We start from the raw sequence: 21,094 nt of genomic DNA, 5'->3' as shown, positions 1-21,094 counted from the left end.
GAGAAAACGCCCAGACCATCAGGACCAGAAAGTCCTTCTGCTTCCTCCCAGATCCCAGCCCAGTGCCCTGTCCTTCCCACCGGGAAAGAACCACTCTCCTCACCTGATGAGATCTTTCCCGAGGGAAGTCTAGTGCTCCTTCCTCCCTCTCAGTTGTCCTTGAGAACCCTTCCTGCAATCTCAAGCTCAGGGAGGAATTGGAGGAGCCTGGGGTCCCAGGGGCATCCATCCTTTGAGAGGTTTGTAGGGCACAAATATAGTCATGCTCCCGAGGGCCCAATATGCCGGGGTTGGGGGGTGTGGCATATACCCCACTCCCCTTTCTCCCCCTCACATGGGATTTCTCGGGTTGCGGAGAACCAGTTGTTGGAAAAGTGGGGGCGGGCCTGGGGACAGGGCGTCTCACAGAACCCCTTAGCAGCTTCACCCACAAGTACACAAGGAGATAGGGCCATAGGTCATGAGGTGGGAGATTAGTGAAAATGAGCTCTTTTGAAAGGTCCAAAAGAGAGGCCTCACAGGTACATGTTGCAGAGGGGAGGGGAGGATAAAAAGTTAGTTTGTTGAATGTTTATAACATCATAACCAGATTTAATTCTTGTGACTTCCTAGTAAGGCAGAAACTACCATTATCTCTGTTTTTCAGCTTAAGAAAACAGCATCTCAGAAGCCTTGCCCCAGGTCAGAGTTAAGGGAAGGACTGGGAAGTGAACTCAGGCCTGTGTGACTTACACTATAGGATTCTCAGAGTATGGAATCTGGACCTTGAATCATAGGGCATCCTTGCTGTTGTCGAGGGGGATTCCAGGTCAGTGTCAGAGAGCAGCCTCAGGGCCGGAGTGCCCACGGTGGCCAGACAAGGGACCAGCCTGGCTGGTCTGGGGACAGGAGGTGTCAGAGACCAGGGAGATAGGGTGGCTGTAAGGAGAGGATGGGCATCAGGGAGAGTGACCAGGAGAGGCGCAGGACAAAGGGGGAAGGGGAGCCGGTCTCGGAAGGAGGAACAAGTCTTTGGGTAAGTAGGTCTGTGGTGGTGGCAAGGACAGAGGGATCTAAGGGAGCCGGTGGCCATCAGGGCATTTTATTATTGGAAAGGACTTTTGAAGGTCATGTCATCTAAGGCCCTCACTGAAAGATGAGGAAACGGAGGCCCAGATTAGTAAAGGGACCTCCCAAAGACACACCGAGTCAGGGTGTGGCTAGATTCCCTGCCTTCCCACCTTGCACAGGTGGAGACTAGAATTCAGAAAAGGAGTCTGGGTGGAGCTTTCTCCACCCAGGTCACATCTGTGAAGGTGTGCAGAGGTGAGGACAAAGGTCCCCCAGGCCCAGGTTGGGGAAGCAGGGGTGTTAGAGGGCTGGTTAGGGCTCTAGGAGCTGACTCAGGGCAGACATTTGAGGTCTGTGCTGAATGAGGCTGGTACAAGAGGGCAGAGGCTGGGGGAGGGGAGGACCAGGCTAGAGTGGGGTCGAGCAGGGGAGCCAGGTTTCAAGGTGGAAAAGGAGAAAGTGAATCTGCCTTTGAGAATTATCAGGTTATGCGGTGACCTTGGAAGGGACAAGCCCAGTGGAGCGCTTCAGGCAGAGCCTCCGCGGGTTTGGAAGGGCAAGAAGGTGCAGACATGGAGGCAGTGGCTGTAGACCGCAGGAAGGAGCTGGAGAACAGTGGGGGGAGCCTGCTGAATCAATGCAAGTGTTTTCCAGGATGGAGTTTTAGGGCAGAGGGAAGAGATGGCAAACCCAAGAAAAGGAATTTGATGAGGCTGGCTGGGTGGACTGGAGAGCAGGGACAGTGACAGGAAGGAAGGACACTGCTTCTTTTGTAGGAGTTGGATGTGGAAAGGGGATCAGGAGCAAGGAGAAGCAATGCCTGTGGAGTCTGAGTCAAGGTCATCTGCGGAGGAGTGGAAGGGGTTTGAATAGTCCCCATGCCAAGGAGCCACTGAGGGCAGCACCCATCTGTCCAGCCTCAGGTCTCCTGGGGCCCCCTTTAGCAGCAGAGCCAAATGAGTGACCAGAGACTGGACAGATGCCGCCTGACCTCCCCTCGGCCCTCAGGGGCTGTGACATACGCTCTCCCACTTGCAGGGGGCTCCTATCTGGCCATCCACTTACTCTGTCCACATCTGCTGGGCTTGAGTCCTGCTTTGGGTCACTGGAGGGCACATCAAGGCCTGACACACTGCATTCCAGCCCTATCCCTTTGCTATTTGTTATTAACAAATTTATTTACAGTTCCTGAACCAAGATTCATTGTGAAATTTAACAGGAATGGCATAAAAAGGCCAAACATGACCTCTATGAGGGTTGTACACACAGTTGCTCTATTTCCAAACTAACAACTCAGGTCCTCACCCACAGCGAGGCCCCCCTTTCTTCCTCCAAAATGAGACACAGAATAGCACCAGGCTTCTTGTAGCTTCAACATTTAAAGAAACAAACACACAGACGCAGAGAAGGGTGAGAAGAACCACAGCACAAAATGTAAAAAAAAAAAAAAAAAAAAAAAAAAAAAAAAGTGGCCAAAGAATCAATAGCAAACCCATCTCGTCTCCAGATTAATGGCTTGGCTGAAAGAAATGGGGGGAGGTCCTTGGGGAAGGAGGGAGAGAAGAGGGTGATGCAGAAGTTGGCAGGTGAATCCCGACCCTGGAACAGCAGAAATGGCAGAGGGCAGCCAGGGAAGAGCAGAGGGGTCCCCAGAGGGGGCTCTGGCCATATCCTGGGCTCAGGAGAAAGGTCATTTCAGCGCCAGGCTCCCACTAAATGCAAGGGGGCGAGGGAGCTCTGGAGGTGCTGCAGCCCAGCCCCTCCTCTGCTTCGTATGTTCCTGAGGATCTGTGTGCATGAGCGTAGGGGGCTGGGGGAGGGGACAAACAGGCATTTCAGAAAGCAGGAGAGCCACATGCTCCTGGGAAAGGAGGCTGGGGTGGGGGTGGGGAACACCAAAACTCGGCTCTGCAAGAGGCAAGTGCCTTCAGAGGGACAGGAAGCCAGGCCAGGGCTCCTGCCGTTCTAGATCCTTTGTGGTCCTTCCCTATGCCAACCTTGCCTCTGCCTCCTGGTGTGGGCAGCTGGCAGGGATGAGCAAGCCCATCAGATTGCTGCCTGGTCAGGGAGCTGGCTGGAGGGAGGGGTAGAGGGCAGCCCCCAGCCCAGACTCTCTTGGTCCTAACCTAAGACCCAGTGAGTAGGAGGACTGGCTCTGTCAAGCCTACAGAGCTTGGCCATGACAACTGCTGTTCTCTTGGACTTCAAAGGCCAGGCCAGCGGCTCTTCTGGCTCTGGTGGGGAGGCCCTGAGGTGCTGTCCTTCTTGTGCTTGGTCTGGCCCCTGCTGGCTGTGCAGCACTCAGCAGAGTATAACTTCTGTGTATCTGGCCCTCAAGTAGAGAGCTACTGCATGCCCCAGGAGACTCATGGTATCAGTTCTCTGCTGGCACTGGGCTAGGGCTGAGACAGGGAGGCTGGGAGGCCCAGAACCATTGGGAGCAGCTGGCTCCCCCGCTGGCTGAGAGCAGGGGACAGAGGTAGACGGGCTCTCTGCGGGTCTTCCTGAAGGCTGCACGTCAGCTGCTGAGTGCAGGTGGGCTGACAGCTGGCCTGGAGCCACAGGGCAGCTAGGGAGCTGGTCAGCCAGGGCCAGGGGCGGCACACTCAGAATCCTCAGATCCCAGGGGGCTGTCCTCCCCTGGCCAAGGGGGCTGTGTGGCCCAGCACTCTGCTGGCCCATCTGTGGGGAGGGGGAGGCAGGTCTGTGGGTGGCACCAGGGGAGGAGAGGGACCAGAGGCCTGTGCTCACAATCAGGAGGGGGAAGGAAGAAGGGGTGCCCGCCACTGGCTGTCCTGGCGCCACAAGGGCTGGTGGCTCTTGGAACAAAGAATGAGGCCTGTGGCCGGGAGACCCCTGACCTCTTTTCAGGATTGCCACTGGGGAGCCGAATCTTCCGCTTGTGGCCAAAAAGTGCGACATCCGAGCCAGAGAGTTCTGTAGAACCAGAGCTTGTCAACAGGCTCTGGTGTGCAGGGCTCCTGGACACTGGTGTCTCTGGGGGGTCTGCAATGACACCAACTGACCCTCCCAGCTCCTGGCAGCTTGCTACTGGTCCCAGCATCTCACCAGCCCCCACAGGTTCATCGGTTGCCTTCATGCTGCCCACCGTCCCATCCTGCTCTGGAGTGCCTGGGGCCTGATGCTCATCTTCCTCTTTCATCCTGGGAGATGCTGCCCTGGGATGGCAGGGCTGGCTAGGAGGCGGAGTCTCAGGACACAGCAGGTCACGATCTGAACACGGGGAGCCTGGCTGCCTGCGGGACAGAAACATTGGGCCTCAGGGCTCAACTCCAGAGCAGGTGGCAAGTTGGGATCTTTCTGGGTCAGGGCTGAGGGCAGGGTGTGGGTGGGGCATGCATGGCACTACCCTTCTCAGTTTTGGCATGAAGAGAGCAGCCTGCTCTGGGGTTCTGTGAGAGGCTTGCTCTCGGGCTACCCCTGCAGTAGTGGCCAGTGCTGTCTGCGTCTCTTTTGGCTCTGTGGCCTGTGGTCAGGGCTGGCCAGAGGAACAGGTTAGAGGCTGTTCCATTTAATAATTCCACAGCAGAGGCTGTGCCCTTTGGCGGCTGGAGAATGCAGCACAGAGCCTGGCTCTCCAAGCTGAGCCTGGGGAGGTGAAGACTTGGGTCAAGAGGAAAGAAGCCACAGCAAGCTGGTGGCAGCAGAGAAAGCTGGGCTGGAGATCCCCCTGCAATCCTTTCTGGGGGTAACTTACAGAGAGGCTGAAAGATACTGCATCTTACCTGTCTGGGAGGAACCCAGGAATCCCCCTTGCTACTTTTAGAAGGCCACACAGGGACATCAGTAGGCACATGCCAGGAGCAGCCACTGCTGAGCTGCCCTCCCTACCCACACAACCAAGGCGATGGCTATGCATCAGGATGGGAGCCATGTGCTGATCTGGCCCAGTCCCCATCAGCTGAAGCCACAAATGGAGGGCTTCCAACCGCCACCAATCCCTGGTCCTGTTTGGCTCCTTCCCCTCTGGAGTGGGCAGCAGCAGGACGGTGAGGACACGGCAGTGCCCACCATGCCAGCAGGGCCGCTCAGGGTGCTCACCTGGGGAGGCTGGCCTGCGAGGGGGTGTCAGCAAAGCTGTGGCCGAGCTGGGCAATGACCCGATCGACTTCTGCATACGGGTGGGCTTCTAGGGCAAAGCCCCGGTGCTGGGCGCTCTGGAGATGCTGCCCGGGGTGAGAGGGGCACAGGGCATTAGTCAAGGCCAGGGTGAGATGCGAGTGGGGTGGAGGCGGGTAGGAAAAGTGCGGTCAGAGCAGCCTGGGAGCAGCTGCTTGGCAGGGAAGGCTCACCGCGTGGAGCTCTTCAAAGGCCTCTTGACAGCACTCACAGAAGCCCTTCCTTCTCCTGGGTGGGGTGCGGATGGCCAATCGCCGGCTTGGCTCTCGGTCCTTGGGTTCTCTGGGGGAAAGCATTGGGTGGGGGTGGGGGAAAGCAGTCACTGTTGGGGCCCTTGGAGGGAAGGACCAGAACAGTCAGGCAGACCTGCCTACACTTTGCACCTCCCATCCAGGCAACGAGGAAGGCGAGACCTCTCAGAGGGGACTCTGTCCGGTCCCTGCCCACGCATCTCAAACCATAGGTGAGGGCGTGTGCCAGGGGCAGCAAAAAGGCCTCCTAGGGCAGTTCCAGCCTGACACTCAAACCCACGCTCATCTGACCTGTAGAATCAAAGGGCCTCAGTGGTAGTGAGGGCACCATACTGCCCCCAACCTCCTCTACCCCGAATGTCCCCTTCCCCTGCTTCAGGTGGCTTCCTCCCTCACGCTGGCTTGTTCCTTGCATGGATGCCACCTTCGTTGAGGACTTTCCAATCTCTTTCTCAAACGTGTCTTCTCATCTGAATTTCAGGCCCATCTTTCTAATGGCTGCTTGGCTGTATGAGCAAGCTCAACCAAGTCCAAAACAGCCCTCTGAGGACTTTCTAAGTATGATGCAAAATGTAGAAAACATGGGAAAAAGCTGATAAATTCAACTACATGCAATCTAAAAAAATGTATGCATGGCAGAAAATGTAAATAAAAGATAAATCACAAACTGGGGGAGGGGGAGGTGTATTTATAACTAATAGGGCTCATTTCTCTAATACATGAAGGGCTCTGTACAAATCAATAAGAAAAGTGATCAATAACCGAAAAGAAAAATGGGCAAAAGATATAAAGAAGGTTCATATGAAAAGAGTCAAACGATCAAACATATGAACCTACTTAACCTCATTCATAATGAGAAAAATGAAAATGAAAATTACACTAAGATACAGTTTTTAAACTATCAGACTGGCAGAGGTCAGGACATCGGACAGCTCACTGTACCAGCCAAGGCAAGAGGGGAGATGGGCTCAGGGCCAGGGCGTGAGAGCACACACTGGCATCACCCCCATGAAGAGCAATTTGGCTGCATTTATCAACATTATAAATGCAGGTACCCTTTGACCCAGCACCTCCGCTTTTAGGAATTTATTCTACAAATTCACTCTGCGTAAGACTATTCACTATAGCATTATTTATAATAGCAAAAGCCTGGAAATAATCTAAGCATCCATCAGTAAGAGATTGGTTAAATAAAATACTGTAAGACCACACAATGGAAGACACTGAAGCCACAGAAGACAATGAGGATGCTTTCTAGGGACCAATAGGAAATTAATCTAGAGTACATCAGTGCGGGGGCGTCTGGGTGGCTCAGTTGGTTGAGCCTCCGACTTCAGCTCAGGTCGTGATCTCACGGTTCTTGAAGTTCAAGTCCCACATTGGGCTCACTGCTATCAGCGCGGCAGAGTTGGTTTCAGATCCTCTGTCCCCCCGACTCTCTCAAAAATAAATAAATCATTGGGGTGCCTGGGTGGCTCAGTCGGTTAAGCGTTAGACTTCAGGTTAGGTCATGATCTTGTGCGTGAGTTCGAGCCCTGCATCGGGCTCTGTGCTGACAGCTCAGGGCCTGAGGTCTGCTACAGATTGTCTCCCTCTCTCTCGGTCCCTCCCCCACTTATGCTCTGTCTCTCTCTGTGTCTTGAAAATGAATAAATGTTACAAAATATATATTAAAAAAAATAAATTAAAAAAATAAATCATTAAAAAATGAGGGTTAGGGTTAGGAGCCAACAGGAAATTAATCTAGAGTACATCAGTGGGGGGCGCCTGGGTGGCTCAGTTGGTTAAGCATCCAACTTTGGCTCAGGTCATGATCATCTCATGGTTTGTGAGTTCGAGCTCCATGTCGGGCTCTGTGCTGACAACTCAGAGCATGGAGCCTGTTTCAGATTCTGTGTCTCCCTCTCTCTCTGCCCTTTCCCCACTCACGATCTGTCTCTGTCTCAAAAATAAATAAACATTAAAAAAAAAAAAAAAAAAGAATACATCAAGTGGAAAAAGCTAGAAACAGCCCAATGTTATGCTACTCTTTATATAAGAGAAAGGATACATAAACTACATCTGGACACAGACCCACACACTGGAGATTAGAGGGCAGGTGTGGAATACAGACTTTTCATTTTAAACCCTCTGTAACTTCTGAATTTGGAACTAAAATACAATAATTTAAAAATGAAAAATATTAAACATTTCCTCCCACAGATTTTCTCCAGCTCGCCCTTCTGCCCCCGCCCCTGGGCCACTCTCTCCCTGTAGTCCTCCCTGCTGCATTCTGCTCAGTGAAGGTTCACATTCTCACACATCTGCGGAGGAAGAACACCCACAGCCTATGAACCACTCTGGGCCACACAATGCGGTAGGTCCCCAGATTCCTTGCCCCTTAGTTATTCCTGATGTTTAGCCCCAAAGGCCTCCAGCTCTGATGTGCATAAAAATCACCTGGGAGCTCACAGGAATGCAGTTTTGGGGGATTCATCATCAGAGACTGTGATTCTGTAGGTGTGGAGTATGAGAACCTGCCTTTTTAATGGGACCCCAGGGGACTCTGATAAAGATGGTCTGTAGACCTTTTAGAAACCAGTCTACTGCCCTCTGGACACAAGTCAAATTCTTCAGTAGGGACGGAAAGCACCAAGTAAAACGGATGAAGACTCCTAGGGTCTGGGCTAAGTTCCCAGAATAGACTTTGCCTAAGGAGCGAACACATGGCCATTCCCAAATCAGACCAGCAGGCTCTGGAGGGGAAGGACCTTGCCTGCAACCAGCCCTTGGTACTCAGACCAGAAAGACCCACCTGGTATGATGCGAGCTGCCCAGGGTCATCGGGGCTTCAAAAGGGCTTGCATCTTTGGGTCCCAGAAAAGAAATTTCAGGAAAGGATTTAAACTGATGGTGGAAAGGACGAAACTTCCTGAAACACAGAAAACTTCCATTTTGACTACAGTGGGGCAAGGACAGGATGAGGAAAGCGGCCAGTCCCAACCCCCTAGAATTCCAATCCTGATAAAACGGCCACTCCCCTGCACAGGGTTTTCGGTTCTAGAACCAAACCCTCACCAGCCTTCCTGGTTAGATGAATATTTATGCTCTCCCGGTCTACTCATCAAAGCCCGGTTTACCTTGCTGCCTCATCTGAGCTAACGGGAACAAGTGGTTACATTTTTCCCGTCCATTTTTACAGAAGAGGAAACGGAGCCCAAAAGGTTCTGTGACTTGCCCAAGGGCTCACGACTGGTGAGTGGTCAAGACCAGGCAACAGGGCATGTCTCCCAACTAGTGATCTATCTCTCTACTTTGCTTCCTGACCCTGAACCACCTTTAAGGGGGCGCCTGGCTGGCTCAGTCAGTGGCGCATGCGACTCTTGATCTTGGGGTTGGGAGTTTGAGCCCCACATTGGGTGTGAAGATTATTTAAAAAATAAAGTATTTAAAAAATAAATAAAACAAACCATGTTTGAGGACTCTAGCCTGACAGACCTAAATGGAGGAAGGTTTAAACCAGAACAGTGATTTTCCTATTCCAAGAAGAGGAACATTTTTGCTCTGGGCTGCTCCTTTGTACCACCCGAGTGGAGGTATTCTGAATGGGAAAGAGAAGCACAGTGAAGGTTCTGGGTAGTCAGATCTATACTGAGTTGTTTTGGTGGTTTGCCTAAAGTTGCTCATGTTCCAGAAACTTTCAGAACCAGATCTGGGGATCTGTGGATACTCAGCAAAGCCTGCTCATAGAACTTGCAGGCTTGGAAACCATGTTTGGTTGAAACAGTGGGCACTCCAGGAGAGAGTGCAGGCCATAGGTTCCCCGGGCGGGGCATGGTGGGAGCCCTGTGGCCCACAGGGTCTTCTTGGATCCTTAAGAAGAAGGAGGTGTACTTCACCACCCTAGTACCCCTCTTTCTTCCTCCTCAATGTTTTGTTTCTGCTTAGAAGGTTGCAAAGTTGAGGTGGGTGAAGCTACAGCCTTCAGAAGAGCGCATAAACAGAACCACAAGAAACCTCACCTCCACTCCTGCCTGTGATGCCAGGGGCACACAAACACGTGGACACCACTCCAGTAAGTGACGTCGCCTGTGCCACGTGCAGTGAGACGCTGAGGCACTGGTGGCGTCTCTTATGCCGCTGTGTATGAGTCATCGCTACTTGTATTTAACTGGTAGTGAAGGGGCTGAGTTTGGGAAGTATCCCCCCCGCCACTGGAACTGAAGGAGAGAGCACCTCATTACCTTTCTGTGTTCCCTCCGCTAATTTTTGGGTCACCAAAGCCAATTCTGTACTGTGGTCAGGTACTGAGAAGGAAATCTAGGTCCAGCTGGAGGGTAGGCAGGCATGCCAGGCTCCCAGCACCGGGTCTTTTAGCTGCCCTGCCTGAGGCTTAGGGACCCAGAAAGCTCTGGTCCTGGGAGTCTCTGCTAGGTTCACATGAGCTTTTTCTTTAAAAATCAAAAAAACAAAAAAATCTTTAGGGGCACCTGGGTGGCTCAGTTGGGTAAGTGTCCGACTTCGACTCAGGTCATGATCCTATGGTTCGTGGGTTTGAGGCTCAAATTGGGCTTTGTGCTGACAGCTCAGAGCTTGGAGCCTGCTTTGGATTCTGTGTCTCCCTCTCCCTAAGAAAAACCTCTGAGATAATTATAGATTCGCAGGTTTTTGATCTAGTGCTTATCGAAGAGTCAGTAATAACCAAGGTGACTAACAGCTCATAGATCATAACCAATGTGACCCTCCTGCTCTAGGTAAGAAGGGGCCATACTGGTGGACATTTAGGGCTGAGTGAAAATGACACCAGGCAGGACATCTGGATTCTGGCCTTGGGCTAAGATTCATTGGCAAAATGGCCGTATACAAGTCCCTTAATTTCTCTGACCTTGATTTCCCCACTAGGAAAAAGGTAGAGTCTCCTCATGCCAGTCTTTCTTCTCATGAGAGAGCAGGTGTCAGAAAAGGGTTTTGCACAGCCAACCAGAAAGGCTTCCAGTACAGGGTGGTTTGAAAAGGGAGTCTCCAACACCACCCCAAAGAGCCCTGGCTTTGGCCACGAGGACCATACTGGCACTGTCCTGGGCCAGCAACAATTCAGTATTAAGCATCAGTGTATGCCCACAGGGAAACGAGGAGCAGTAATGAGCCTGGATGGGACGTCATGTGCTCATAAAAGCAGAGCATTAGAAAGAGGTAATTCACACACAGGGTCACTAACCTCTGACTCATGACCAAGAGGAGTGCCACCTGTGCAATGCCACCTTCAGAGGCTCCTCCTGGTCTGTGGGAGACTTCTCCATGACAGGGGGAGAAAGCGGTTTCTGGGGAAGACGAAGGTGCAGGGCTGAGGGGCTCCACGACCCCCACGTCAGCTTGGGGCCCCTGAGCACCTCTCCTCTGTGCGGGCCTGGTGGGTCTGAGGGGAGGGAAAGGGGAGAGGCCCCCCCACCCCCCCGCCAACCACCACCACTTGCCTGCTCTCATCTTCAATTTTGAGGAATGGTGCCTTCAGTCTGGCCACTGGAAAGAAAAAGCGCACACGTCAGCCATCTGTGGGCTCCGATGCAGGGCCCACACCACACACACACAGGAAACGCTAGAGAGCTAAGGCTCTGCCAAGGTTTAAGAGTTGCTCAGAGCGGGAGCCTACGCCACCCCGAGGCACACCTTTCCATTTGGCTGAGGCAGGACACCCATTCCCATCTCCTCCGGCCTCTACCCTGGGAGAGAGAATTCCCCCACTGGGGAGAGGCCGCAGGGTGCCCCGAGCCCCAAAGCAGGGTACAGGACCCTCCCGTGTGTGGATTCTGGAGGCTGTGAGCCGCAGGTCAGAAACCTGGCTGGGGGGCAGAACCCAGCCCCAGCTGGTTTCTGCTTAAAGCCCTGGGTCCTTCCCTGACCTTTCCTCTTGGGAGTCTCAGAATCCTGAGGGGCCCGAGAACACTCCCAGGCAGAACACTCCCGGAGGATCCTGGGTTTTCTGGGGGAAAGCAGGGAGGAAGAGAGCTAAAGAGTGTTTAGGGATCACAGCAGAGGGCAGTAAAAAAAACGTATCAAGGGTGAAATCTCGTTCCTGAATGAACAGGGCAAAGGGGTGCTGGGAAGACAAATTTGCTCAGTTAATCAGGAGATTCATCCTCTACTAGCTAATTATTCACACAGTTTCTAAAACCTCTTAGGTATTAAGAACCACCTCTACTTCCCACAGTGACCAAAGCCCTGTCAGAGATAACAGCCCCAGACCCCATCCAGAGGCTGGCGCCTCCCAGCTCGCAGACCCACTCCAGGCTCCACCAGCGCCCAAGCAAAAAGCAGCCTCACTCCTCACATGGCAGCAGCTCCCATTAATTACTTTTTGGGGGCGATTTCTTGTCTTTCTAATTAACTCAGACAGTGATTAAAATCAATTCCCCCACAGATTTCCTTGAATTTTGAACATGAGAGGTGCCAAGTGACTTTTCTTAGCTCCTGCTTGTGCACGAATAAATGCCACTTAAAGAGCATCTTTGGGAGAAACATCCAGGGGGAGAAACTCTCTTGCGGTCCAAGAGGGGCTGGGAGCCGGGCTGTCAATCTGCCTGTTTGTCAATTTCAGGGAGTTTGGCATTTGGGAAAGTGGTAGGCAGCTGTCAAACTGCCCACCCCAAACTGCTCTTGAATCAGAAGGAAAAGGAAGCCGAACTTCAGTTAATGCCCAGAACGGGCAGGGGATGTAGGAGCCAGAGCGGCCGCGTGGGGTCTTGGCGCCAAGGAAAAGCCCCGGCTGGGCAGCCCTGGACTTGCTCATGGGTACCCCTCTCTTGCCCTCCTGTCTGCAAAGCTCAGGCCCTGGAAACACAACAGGGCAACACAACCTGGACTTGCTTCCTGCCGCAGAAAAGTGAGCAGATGCTGCCACAGAGGGAGCCGTGGGGAAGCGTTTAGGAGGGAGGGACTGCAATTAGATGAGGAAAGCTACCACACTGACCTTTCCGCGTTCTTGACTCTGCTGGACGCGTTCCCTAAATGGAAAGGGAAAATAGGTTAAGGATGCGAGGGAGCTAGAGGGTCGAGGAAGAGGGCCCGGTGAATCGAGTCACTGTGAGTCTGCCCCACTTTGCTTCCTGCTATGGGCTGGGCCCTGAGCGAAGCCAACTTGACAGGACGGCTCCCTCTGCCTCCCCAGGGATATGAGGAGCGGTGAGTGCAGTGTGTGCATCTCAGTGGCAGCTGAGTTTGTGGAGGAAATGCAGGACAGTGAAGAGCAAGAGCCACAGAAGCCCCAGGCCTGGGCACCAAGTGGAGCTGTGCCACCCGGGGTGTGACAAGCACCTCCCTACCTGGCCGATGTGGCACAAATGCAAAGAAAGTAGGTAATAGACTGATGCAGAGCAGGTGCTCACTAAATGGCAGCTTGCATTTCCTAGGCACTGCTGGCATCCCAGATGAGCTTACAAGACAAGTGTAAAGAGACTGCCTCTTGCCTTCCTGTGCCCTGTCTTGTGTATTAGGACTCTCTTGGTCAAGACCAACGTTTAGGCCAAGGTCAAACTAATATTACAAACTAAATGGAAAAATGTAAGAAATCAGGTAGAATTGGGGTGGGGGCGGGCAGGAGAGATCTAGTGGGTCCATGACTGTCTGTGCCTCTGGGCCCAGTGAGATTAGGATTCTCTTCTAGGCCACACCTCCAGGGCAAACATGACCCAAAGCAGCTTCCCTATTTCCTCAAACATCAGCAGACTGCACCCAGAACTCACTCTGGAAGATCCCTAAGTATCTACAAAACAGATTATTAAGTGAACAAAGCAAAGTAAAAATACTGGGCATTTGCACAAAGTGGGGGCGGGGGGGGGAACTTTGACATATCTGTTTGTACACGCACGGATCCTGGAAGGAAACCTGAAAAACTGTTTGCACTGTTTATCTCAGGGAGGGAGCCTGGTGGCTGGGGAAGAGAAGTCGCAGGGGAGAGAGACTCATTGCATAACCTTTTGAATTGTGAACAATGAAAATCTATTTAATAGCAGCAGCAAAACCCCGAAGACTCCCAGACCAGAGGGTGTGGAGCGAGGGGAGCTGAGGCAGAGGTTCCATCTGGTATGGCTGTGGTCTACTACCACTGTTGGTCCTATTCCTGGGTGCCAGGCCCTGCAAGGCTTAATCCTTTCTCAGATTTAGGCTGGATGAAGACACCGTGACTTTAAAAATCAGCCTGGGTTTTGGTGTGTGGTACACACAGTTCCAACTCCAGCAAAGGAAGGAAAAGCCAAATAAGAATTTGGAAGGTGACAGCTATTTCAAACCACAACATCCCCTGCCCCCACCCATGCAATCTGCAGGCTCATCCCTGGCCAAGAGCTGTCCCCGGAACAGCAGCCTGGCCAGCAGGCCATGATCATTTATGTTTTATCTAGGCCAGGACTACCCACAGGCAGTCCCCGGCCTAGGCCACGGTGAATGCCTCAGTATACCACGGGAGATCTGTAGGTAACACAGGGAAGAGGGAACAGGGCAATGGGAGGCTGTGGACATCAGGGGTGTGCTGAGAGGCTGCACTTCTTGTACATGATCCAGGATGGCCAAGAACACACGGCTGCACGGGGCCCTGATTTACCAAAGTTGTCACAGACTTCACTGTTTACAAACCATCTATTTCCTTTCAGTTCAGCAGGATGACTTACCTCTGGCTTCTTCTTTGGCCCCTGTTTCTTCACACGCAAGGCGTCAAGAGACAGCTGTTGCACGTGCATCATCATTTCTGTGGAAGAAACAGAGGGCTGTGGCCAGACTGCCACTCCTCATCTCCCCAGCGTGGCCCCTTCCTGGGGCCAGGGGCTATACTTTTCACTGGCTTGGCGCACTGGATCACACCAGCCTTGCCTGCCACCTTCTGGCTATGTGTCACCTCTGCACCTGCTGATAATAAAAGAAAGGGCTGGGTCCTCTATCCTGGGAAAAGTACCTAAGCTGGCCCCACTCTGTTTTGTAGTACTGAACACAACTCTTGAACAGGAGGTGCCTTATGGCTCACAAGGGCTTTAATGTACCACTGAAGAGCTGCTTCCATTGGGGGGAGACCAGTCATGTGACTTACTCAGATGTAGCTGTATATGGCAGACCCAGCAGGAGCTTCCCTAACACACTGGAAGGCAGGAAATAGACCACGTCAGAAATGGCTGATTTTCTAGTGACAATGGAGCCCCCCACATCCCAGACCAGGACCTTCCTGAGCAGTTTTCTATTGCCCTGGCAGATCTTGGGCTGGATGGGGTTCAGCCCCCTACAATGGATTAGAGAAAACCCTAGACTCAAGGTGGAGCTGGGTGTGAGTCAGTCACTGCCAGCCGATTCTTTTTTTTTTTGTTAAGTTTATTTATTTGGGGGCACCTGGGTGGCTCAGTTGGTTAAGCATCCGACTCTTGTTTTCAGCTCAGGTCATGATCTCATGGTTCATGGGTTTGAGCCCCGCATAGGGCTCTGTGCTGACAACATAGAGCCTGCTTGGGATTCTCTCTCTCCCAATCTCTCCTTGCCCCTCCCCCGCTCGTGCTATCTCAAAATAAATAAAAACTTAAAAAATAAAAAATAAAGTTTATTTATTGACACAGAGAGAGTCTGCACATGTTGTGTGTGCCAGCAAGCATGAGCAGGGGAGGTGGGGGAGAGGGAGAGGGATAGAGAGGGTGAGAGAGAGAGAGAGAGAGTGTGAGAGAGAGGGAGGGAGAGAGAGAGAGAAAGAGAGAGAGAGAGAGTGATATGATCCCAAGCAGGCTCTGTGCTGTCAGCGCAGAGCCCAACGTGCGGTGCTCGATCTCAGGGACCATGAGATGATGACCTGGGATGAGTTGCTTAACCAACTGAGCCACTCAAGTTGCCCCTAGGATAGCTATTCTAATGTAAATTTATTACAGCCTGCAAACAGGTGGTTACAGTGAGGAAACCCTACATAAATACGAAAAAAGTTTCTTTTTTTTTTTTTTTTTAATTTTTTTTAACATTTATTTTTGAGACAGAGAGAGACAGAGCATGAACGGGGGAGGGTCAGAGAGAGGGAGACACAGAATCTGAAACAGGCTCCAGGCTCTGAGCTGTCAGCACAGAGCCTGACGCGGGACTCGAACTCACGGACCGCGAAATCATGACCCGAGCCGAAGTCGGCCGCTTAACCGACTGAGCCACCCAGGCGCCCCATGAAAAAAGTTTAAGATTTTATTAAAAAAAAAATGTTTTTAGTTAAAATTTTGTATAAAAATAATTTTAAGAAATTAGAGGTTATACCAAATGTGGGCCTCGAACTCACACCCCCAAGATCAAAGAGTTGCACGCCCTACCCACCGAGCCAGAGAGGCTCCCCGAAAGCACATGAAATTTAGTCAGGTCAAACTAGGTTGGAATGTGGGCCACACCCCTCACTTCTTTTTTATATGACTATTTTTTTTTTTTAACGTTTATTTATTTTTTTGAGACAGAGAGAGACAGAGCATGAACGGGGGAGGGGCAGAGAGAGAGGGAGACACAGAATCCGAAACAGGCTCCAGGCTCCGAGCTGTTGGCACAGAGCCTGACGCGGGGCTCGAACTCGCAGACTGTGAGATCATGACCTGAGCCAAAGTCGGACACTCAACCGACTGAGCCACCCAGGCGCCCCACACACCCCTCACTTCTGATGAAACTATGGGTAATTTATTTAACATCTAAGGCTCAATTACCTCATCTGTACAATGGACAAATGACTGCAGTGGGGACTGACTTGAGCTCATTCCTAGCACAGAGTCACAGCTGGTAAGTGGTTGTGGCTACCAGGAGGGTTTCCGGTTTGTGAAAAGGGTCATCACACCAGCTTGAGGACAGCTGTAGGGCATTCCACAAAGCAGCACCGTCCTAGGTGCTAGGACCGAACACCTGCTAGGACTACTGCTGGTCTCCACACCCCCCACCGCTGGGGGGGCCACATGATGAGTGGGTACATTCGGCTTTCAGCTAGCTCATACTGGCTGACATCCCTCTAAAAGCGGATGTTCCCAGTCAGTCACCAACACCCCTCTGCAGAAGCCCTGGGCAGAAACGGTACCGTCCACATGCAGGATCCTCACTCCCCAGGAGCGGGCACTGGTCAGGAGACTGTTGCTGCTCCCGCCACCTCCTCCGCTGCTGCTCCCCTGGGAAGACAAAGCAGTCAGGCAGGAACAAGAGACTCCCCAAGGCCTGAGCGGCTCTGAGGCACCCCGTGAAGAGACGTTATGGGAGAGTCTACCCCAGTCCCCTGAAAGACCCTCTCCCCCACAAGCGCTGGCCACAGCGGGAGGCGGGGGCTGCTGCTCCAGGCACTTGTGACCAGGAAGCAGCACAGGCTTCCCAGAGAGCTGTCAGGAGGGCCTCTTGGAGGAAAGCTCTCACAATAAATACTGGTGACCGACCGACCGTCACCATCATCAAGCAGGAAGCTGTGCTGGCCTCAGGCCGTTCCTGCCCTGCTGCCCCAGGACGGCACACGGCCTTCCCCCGCCACAGCCTGCACCCCCTTCTCGATGCCACTTTACCCACTGTGCTCCCGAGATCACCTGAACTCCTCCTCCCGCTGCTTCACTTTCATGGCTCTGGGTCCCACAAAAGGGACAAACTGCTAAAAGATGCACAAAGTCCGGCTTATGTGCAGCGCGGCATCCCCTCCAAGGTGCTCGTGCTAGGCTCTGGTGTTGGAAGGATTAGGGAGTCAAATCTGGGCTCTCCCACCGCCACCCTGGGCGACCCTGGACAAATCACTGAACTTCTCTGAGCTCTACTTCCTCATTTGTAAGAAGAAAAGAAGGACGGTACGTCTCACAGGTTGTGCGTTCTGTGTCAGTACTTCAGAAGCCCCTCCCAAGAAAGGTTAGATCCTCCCCTGTGCCAGAGACGTCCACCTGCAGCCCGCCCCCCTCCGCTCACCTGGTTTCTGATGGCTTTCTGCAGTAGCTCCTTCCCTCTGCTCAAAGGCACCTGACAGGAAGAGAAGGGCAATGAGGTACGCTGTGCAGCCCACCTGTGCACAAACAGATGTTCACACAGGTGCTGGTGAGGGCTTGGGAGTCATGTGTCTTGGAAAGCTGGGAGCATTGACAGCTGAGGAGCAGCAGAAACAGAAGCCTAGAGAACCTTTTGGAGGTAAAGGTAAAGCCGCACACAGTCCCGGGTCACCCACAGGTAGCTGCAGCTTGGACCCAGGTGGAGAAGCGCATTCTGAATTTACCCAAGGCCAAAGTGTCACCAGTACTCTCAGACCTCTCTTTACGAGTCTCCACACCCCCAGCAGACAGGTCTGGGCCAATTTCAACACCCCCTCTCTGGTTTACAGAGGACCTTCCTATTGTTTTTGACCCTCTGACTCTGAAGTCCCTTAAAAAGTGAAATGTATCACAGAAGGGACAGCGTGGGGATAACCAGTTGCGAAGGTTTTTAGATCTAGAGCTATGATAAAATATTTTCAGTCTCTGAATTCAAATGAGAGGTTAAATTAATCCAGATGGAACTAAAGCCAGAGACCGCCCACAACGGCTCACCGAGGCCTATTTCCGTTGCTCAGAAAACACACCTTTCCTACCTGACGAGGTTCTTACCGAGTCTGTGGGTTTCTGTGGAGGCCGGGGGTGGCCGCACTTCGGATGGGCCGTGGACGGCGTCTGCACCCTGACCTCGCTGGGACTGGGGCAGCCTCTGTGGTCTGTCGCACTGCTCTCTGCCTTCACTTCCCTGCGGCTGGACACGATGTAACTTACTTCTTTGCTCAGAAAACCCTCAATTACCTGAAACCAGATCACAGAGGTGGCTGAAAACCAGAAGGCAGATGTAGAATTATCGATTCTGAGAGGTTGGGGAAGGAAATCTTGGCTGCCAGAAGTTTCAGAATCAATGTCCTTAAATAGACCAAGTGCAGTTTTGTACCGAGCCCTCAAGAAGACATCATCCTGAAACATAATAGGGTTTATATATATAATACAGGTTTTGTCTCCAGAACTGCCGCTCCTGACCCAGCAGCAGAAGGCCACAGGCTCTGTGGTTTGACCAGATTGAGTCTGCACAGAGAAAGAGCACACTGGCGGGGCCCAACAGGATTAAAAGTAGCTGGTTAAGCCATGGCATTCCTGTGAAGATACTCGGGGGCATCCAGACACCGCGCCTGTGATCCTGACCACACTACCAAAAATAGGAACAAAAACATGAAACAAGACAAGAGTTTGGCTGCTACTGAGCTGCACAGGTATCTGCTCATCCTACCTGTAAGCTCCTCGTTGGCACTGAGCGGGTCTGACTCATCTTTGTATCCCAAGGGCCCAACACAGTGCCTGAAGCACAAGGACACTCAACTCATATTTGTGGGGAGAAGAAAAGATGGAAATAAGCAGTGGCGAGGTGGCTAATGCTTAGTGACCCACTCGCCAGGGAAAAATCCCTGCCACGAAGCATGTGCTGATTTCTGGGGGGTAAGAACTCCCACTACGGCTGATTGCAAGCTACTGACATGATGTTACTGAACGTGGAACTGGAAAGAGATGCTAACAACTGGCTCCACCTCCAGCACACCACTAAAAGTCAGGATGAATGATGGCCCTCTCTGAAGGGTGGACTGGATGGGAAACTTAGCACTGAGCTTAAAACAAAACAAAAACAAAACAAAAAAACCAACAACTGTTTAAGTCCCTCAAAAAGCTAAACACGGTCTACCAACGTCTACCACAGCAATCGTGCTTCTAGGAACGCCCCCCACAAAGAACTGGAAACAAGGACTTGAACAGATACTTGTACATCCTTGCTCACCGCAGCATTATTTATAATAGCCAAAAAATGCAAATAACTCAAGTGGCTAACAGATGATAGACAAAATGTGATGTGTACATACAACAAAATATTGCTCAGTCATGACAGGAAGTGAAGATACACGCTACAACATGGATGAGCCTGGATAAGATTACGCTAAGTGAAAGGCAGCAGACACAAAAGAACGACTATCTGTGAGTCCACTGACAGGTCTCTAGAATAGGCAAATTCACAGAGACAGACGGTGGATTGGACAGGGGTTGCAGAAAAGGGAAGTGGGAAGTTCTTGCTTACTGGTTACAGAGTGTCTGTCTGGGGTGATAAAAGTTGTGGAAACAGTGGTTACGGCGGCCCAGCTGCGTGAATGTAATTAATGCTGAAAACTGTACATTTACAAAGGATTAAAATGGCACATCTTATGTTGTGTACGTTTTATCACAAACAGAATCTTTAAAGTTATGGCTTGAATGAGAGTACCTATGTTCTGTAATATGGCAAAAACAAATGGTGGGCAGGGGGAGGAGGACAATGACTGTCCTATATAAACGCGGCCGATGGTTCGATGGCTGCATGTGGCTCCCACTCCAGTCTGCCTACTCTTCTGCAATGTGACAGCTATTCCTATCAGGAGGCAGAGCCCCCTCTTCCATCGCCTTCAATCAGACTCCTCTGGAACAATACAATGTAGTGAAACGTGTTCCAGAGCCTGCGTCTCAAGAGGTCGTGTAGCTTCTCCCTTCACCTTCTTAGAAAGCTACCATGAGACCGCCGTGTCAACAGGCTGGTCTAGCTTACTGTATACACATATGATGTTACGTGTATATACAACATATGTAAGAAGCCTCTCAAACGACACCTGAGAAGCCATAGAGAGGCAGCCAGCACCAACTCCCAGATGTGTGAGGTCAATTCCATCCTTCCAGCCAAGCTGACCCTCCACCCAAATGCAGCTGTAGGCGGGAGCCTTGATGAAACCAACAGAGAAACCACCCAGCTGCTCCACAGAGTAGTAAGAAATAACTTGTTTTAAGCTCCAGTTCTGGGGTGGTTTTTTCACACAGCACAGGCTAAATGATAGAAGGGACTAAAAGTTCAAAAGGTAATTTGGGGCCAGTTTGGGTGTATAATCAACACTTGGTACATTCCCCATTGCCAAGCTTCTATATTCCTGAGCTTCTGTTCCTTTGACAGAAAAGAGCCTCTCCATTCCAAGCTTATTCAAGTCATTTCCCTAGTTGCCCGCCTCTTTGGAGCCGAGCACTATCATCCCATTTTCGAAACTCGAGAGTTCCCCATGTCAACCCCTTACTAAAAGTGCCACGCGGCACACACATGGCTTAAAAATATTTTAAAGGACTCAAATACGGCAAATGCTTCTTATGGGAAGTTTTTCACCAGTGTTATGTAAAAGAGTTAAAATTTAGAAATAATCTCAATGTCCACAGAGTAACCATTAGGTAAATTAATAATCCACTCAAAGAAATATATTCTCATTACAAATAACATGAGGGACAATAACAATAGCAAAGTGCTAATGCTTTAAGGTTATGGGCAAAACGTTGGTAATCAAAAATGTACTCATGATCACATAGCTACACAGAAAATAAACATAAAAAAAAAAAAGAATAGAGACAGAAGTAGAGGAGTGGTTACCCAGGTTGGGTGTATTCAGGAGAAATGGGGAGTGACCGACAACGGGCTGGCTTTCTTTTTTGGGGTGATGAAAAGGTTCTAAAATTGTGTATTCACACAGCTTGCATATCTCTGTGAATACACCAAAAACCATTGAGTTGTACATTTTAAATGGGTGAACTGTATGGTATATGGATTACATCTCAAGAAAGCGGTGAAAAAAGGGGCACCTGGGTGCTAAGCCTTCAACTCTTGATTTCAGCTCA

The 21,094-nt window shown here is 51.4% G+C and overlaps 1 protein-coding gene across 1 annotated transcript in view; it reads right to left on the bottom strand.

The window, feature by feature from the left end:
* Positions 1-2,202: 2,202 nt before the first annotated feature.
* The window catches only part of DBF4B (DBF4 zinc finger B), a 32,662-nt gene continuing 13,770 nt past the window's right edge, over positions 2,203-21,094 (bottom strand). The window contains exons 4-13 of the mRNA XM_043584731.1: positions 17,999-18,184; positions 17,331-17,381; positions 16,474-16,561; positions 14,084-14,160; positions 12,388-12,421; positions 10,895-10,940; positions 8,236-8,352; positions 5,364-5,472; positions 5,113-5,237; positions 2,203-4,307 (exon numbers count right to left, since the gene is read on the bottom strand). Of these exons, the coding sequence (XP_043440666.1) occupies positions 3,632-4,307; positions 5,113-5,237; positions 5,364-5,472; positions 8,236-8,352; positions 10,895-10,940; positions 12,388-12,421; positions 14,084-14,160; positions 16,474-16,561; positions 17,331-17,381; positions 17,999-18,184 (1,509 nt within the window). The 3' untranslated portion in view covers positions 2,203-3,631. The remainder of the gene's footprint in view (positions 4,308-5,112; positions 5,238-5,363; positions 5,473-8,235; positions 8,353-10,894; positions 10,941-12,387; positions 12,422-14,083; positions 14,161-16,473; positions 16,562-17,330; positions 17,382-17,998; positions 18,185-21,094) is intronic.

The sequence above is a fragment of the Prionailurus bengalensis genome, chromosome E1, assembly GCF_016509475.1.
Source record: "Prionailurus bengalensis isolate Pbe53 chromosome E1, Fcat_Pben_1.1_paternal_pri, whole genome shotgun sequence".
Taxonomy (NCBI): Eukaryota; Metazoa; Chordata; class Mammalia; order Carnivora; family Felidae; genus Prionailurus; species Prionailurus bengalensis.
This window is presented reverse-complemented; position numbering and strand designations above follow the sequence as displayed.